The sequence below is a fragment of the Propithecus coquereli genome, unplaced genomic scaffold (genome assembly GCF_000956105.1).
Source record: "Propithecus coquereli isolate 6110/MARCELLA unplaced genomic scaffold, Pcoq_1.0 Scaffold51, whole genome shotgun sequence".
NCBI lineage: Eukaryota > Metazoa > Chordata > Mammalia > Primates > Indriidae > Propithecus > Propithecus coquereli.
The window spans coordinates 2,076,020-2,079,642 of record NW_012150952.1 but is presented as its reverse complement, the minus strand read 5'-3'; the positions used below and the strand labels follow the sequence as shown (position 1 = coordinate 2,079,642).

Sequence of the window (3,623 nt, the reverse complement as noted above, 5' to 3'; positions counted from 1 at the left end):
ATTTACAAAAGCTGATTAATACTATTAGGAAATCTGGGACCACTTGGAATATTTATTGGTTCTTTTAACCTTCAATTTAATATTTCTGTTTGCCTGGGTATCTGGTATAATTCAGCATAAAATTTAAAAGATAAATAAACAAGTGGAATGAATCCATAAGAATTAAAAGAACTATAAAAAAAGTTGCACTAAAATTGAATATGGTATTCTGCATTTTAGCACTATGTTTGTATTTCTTGGTTGACAAGTACAAGACAAGGTTTATTTATAAAGAATCCTGCTAATTTATTGCATTTTTTAAGCAAGATAACTGGATATTAAGAGCTTTTTGAAGCTCCTTTCTTTTGTCACTTGTGCATAACTAGGATCTTAATCTAGTACCACAAAGTTATGGTTGTCAATAAAATATAACTAGTTTCATTTAAGATACCAAATATATGCATTAATATCATAATTTATGTATTGTATGATATCAGTGATAGGAGACTCTAAATTAACTATTAAAATATATCCCATCTTGTAAGCAGAGTTTTCATGATGTTCTTACGTAGTTCATGATTGTGTAAAATGCTAATAGGGATTTGGGTCAAATGAAGTGTGAGAAATGCTACATTATGTATCTGGTCTGGGACCATCACAGTAACTTTCAGCACATTAAAGGCTCTGCATAGTCCTGCAGGAAAGATAGTTGTATACCCTAGCTTTCTTTCACACATACATACACTGCATAGAAGCTTTGGGAAAAAATCTCACATGAATATTAAATAAATTTAATTTTAAGAAAACTACCTATAATGTATTTTATTTTCTTTGTGCAGTCTCTTGAGAAGATGTAGTTATTTATATTCCATAAATAATTCAAATTAATGTATGTATTTGAATATGAGTAAAAGTGAAAAGTTGACATGTTTGTTGTTTTCAATTGTTTTTTCATTTGAACATAGATATCTCTTCTGATGGCCTAAATCAAATTGTTGGGCCCAATATAGCTGTTCTGTCTGGCCTTTTTGGTTAATAGGCATATGGTTAAATACAGGTTTCAAAAGACTTCATATTCAGCAAAGTCCTTTTTACAAAGTAAGTAAATATAAAGCAAAATGGGAAACTAAGCAGCATACCACAGGTGTTGATAAACATGGAATTAAAGTATATTTAATTCTTCAATTAACCATGTTAATCAAAAATTGTCTAGAATTTTTCTAGAAATAATCTGAAACATAACAATATTCATACATTCATGTTGAATTGATGTAGTTAACATACCAAATTATTTTAGGGCATTGATTTTTTTTTTTTTTTTATTTCAGGAAAATATTCCGTGAGTATGTCAGTCCGAGGGAAACAGGATTTAGAAATTCAAGGTCCTCGACTGAACAACACAAAGGAAGAGAAAACGTCTATTAAATATGGTCCCGATCGACGTTTAGATCCCATAATCACTGAAGAAATGCCACTGTTGGAGGTATTTCACTCCTTAAAATTTCATGGACTTAAATTTATCTACATGGCCACATGATATTTTGAGTGAATTAATTTTAGACTTTCAGTTGTGCTACTACATTGAATTATACTTCTAAATTATTATTAAGCTAGTGTTAAATAGATGTAATTTACAAAAGTAAGACAATCATGAAAATTAGCATTAAGTCACAGCCAGGTTATGAAATATTAATGGAAATTGGGAAAATACTTCTGAAGAACACTTTGATTATTATTAAAATCAATGGCTCTTTTTTGTAATTTATAAAAATATGTGAATGAATGCTTGCAAAAATTTAAGCCATATAGAAGTATATGAATAAAAAGCAATAGTCCCTTCGCCCTCTTATCCTACCCTATTCTAGTCTCATACCATATGAGTTAAAGGTCTTTTAGTTGCCAAAGATAGAAACTGATACCACGTAGCATAACCAGAGAAAGAGAAAATGTATTATTTAGTTGAAGGACAATGGAATATCTCATGGAAACTCAAGTATTATAGAACAAGAAGTTTCAAAGAAGAGGAAGCTCCAGGCAATTTAGGAGAAAATGTTTTTAAACCTCTAGAACGCATTGCTTTTGAAATGACCCTAGTCCAACAACTGTTATTTGTGCCACTTCAAATTTCAAGTTTCTAGAAGAGAAATCTCTCTCACCTTGAATCAAGTTTCTACCTCAGAGACAGGACAAAGACAGGGTGACATTGCATAAGGTTGAACACTGGAAGGAGGCCCTTCCTCCTGCATCCTCAAGTTTTCCTAGTAGGGGAGTTACAACCATAGCAACCTACATCCAAAAGGTGACAGTGGTATCAAATTAGTGTTTATCTTTTAAGACCTTTCATTGTGCACTTGTGTATAGTTTTAATAAGTATAAATGGAATCATACTACACATATTTTATCCTGTGACCTCTTTTTTGTCTCTAACAATGTAAATGAATCTTTATTTTCATTCAGTAAGAATTCTTTTTTAACAGTTACATATCCTTTATTTGGAGATACTGTTGTGTGTTTTCATGCTGCATCTATTAATGGATGTGGTTCTAGTTTTTTGTCATTACAGACAACTCTGCTGTAAACATCATTATGTACATATTTTGTCTGTGTTCTAGATTAGGCTAAACGTCTAAAATGGAATTACTGGGTGAAAGGGTATATAAATTTTAAGTGTTTCAGTATACTACAAAATTATAATACCTTCAGCAAGGCTGTAATAATTTGTACTTTTCTTCAGAGTGAGAGTGCCTCACATCTTGGTCATACTGGTTTTTAACTTTTTTCAGATTCGTGAAAAATGACCTTGTTTTTATTTACATTTCTCTGTTAACTGATAAGGTTGCTCAATCTTCCGTGTTTTCTGCCCATGTTTTTTTCCTGTATGTCCATATGATTGCCTGTTCATATCCTTTTAATTGGGTGTTATTTCCCCTTTTCTCATTGTGTGGTTTTTATGGGTAGTAACCCTATACCTTTAATGGCAGAGTAGGTAGCATACTCGTGAAAATCATGATGGGTGGTGTGTGTTGAGGAGACAGTATTGCTGAGCTGCATGTATTCTGCCCAGGTCTGACACTTGCTTAATTATATTGCATTTATAAAGAGTTCTGTAGGTCAAATAGGAAAGTTATGGACTGACCTGACTGCCAATTTCTGGTTGATAAATAATTTATATATATTTTAACTTTGATTTGATATCTTTTACCATGTTGAGGTTTTTAACTTGTATGAAGTCATTTCTGATAGCTTTTACTTCATTGCATCTAAGTTTTATATTTCCTCATCGAGGCATTCTTAGTCAAAACTTGCACAGCTTTAAAAATTTATTTATTTAGTTAGTTAGTTATTTAGTTAGTTAGTTAGTTATTTTTTTGAGCCAGAGTCTTGCTGTGTTGCCCAGGCTAGAGTGCCGTGGCGTCAGCCTAGCTCGCAGCAACCTCACACTCCTGGGCTCAGGCGATCCTCCTGCCTCAGCCTGTGGAGGAGCTAAGGACTACAGGAACGTGCCACCATGCCCAGCTAAGTTTTTCTGTTTTTAGTAGAGACAGGGTCTCACCCTCGCTCAGGTTGGTCTCGAGCTCCTGAGCTCAAGCTATCCTCTCGCCTTGGCCTCCTAGATTGCTAGGATTACAGGGATGAGTCACCGC

General features: G+C 33.3%; 1 protein-coding gene across 1 annotated transcript in view; it reads left to right on the top strand.

Annotated features, from left to right (window-relative positions):
• The window catches only part of TRAPPC8 (trafficking protein particle complex 8), a 150,283-nt gene that overhangs the window by 103,699 nt on the left and 42,961 nt on the right, over positions 1 to 3,623 (top strand). Inside the window, exon 14 of the mRNA XM_012656570.1 lies at positions 1,308 to 1,462. Coding sequence (XP_012512024.1) covers positions 1,308 to 1,462 — 155 coding nt within the window. The remainder of the gene's footprint in view (positions 1 to 1,307; positions 1,463 to 3,623) is intronic.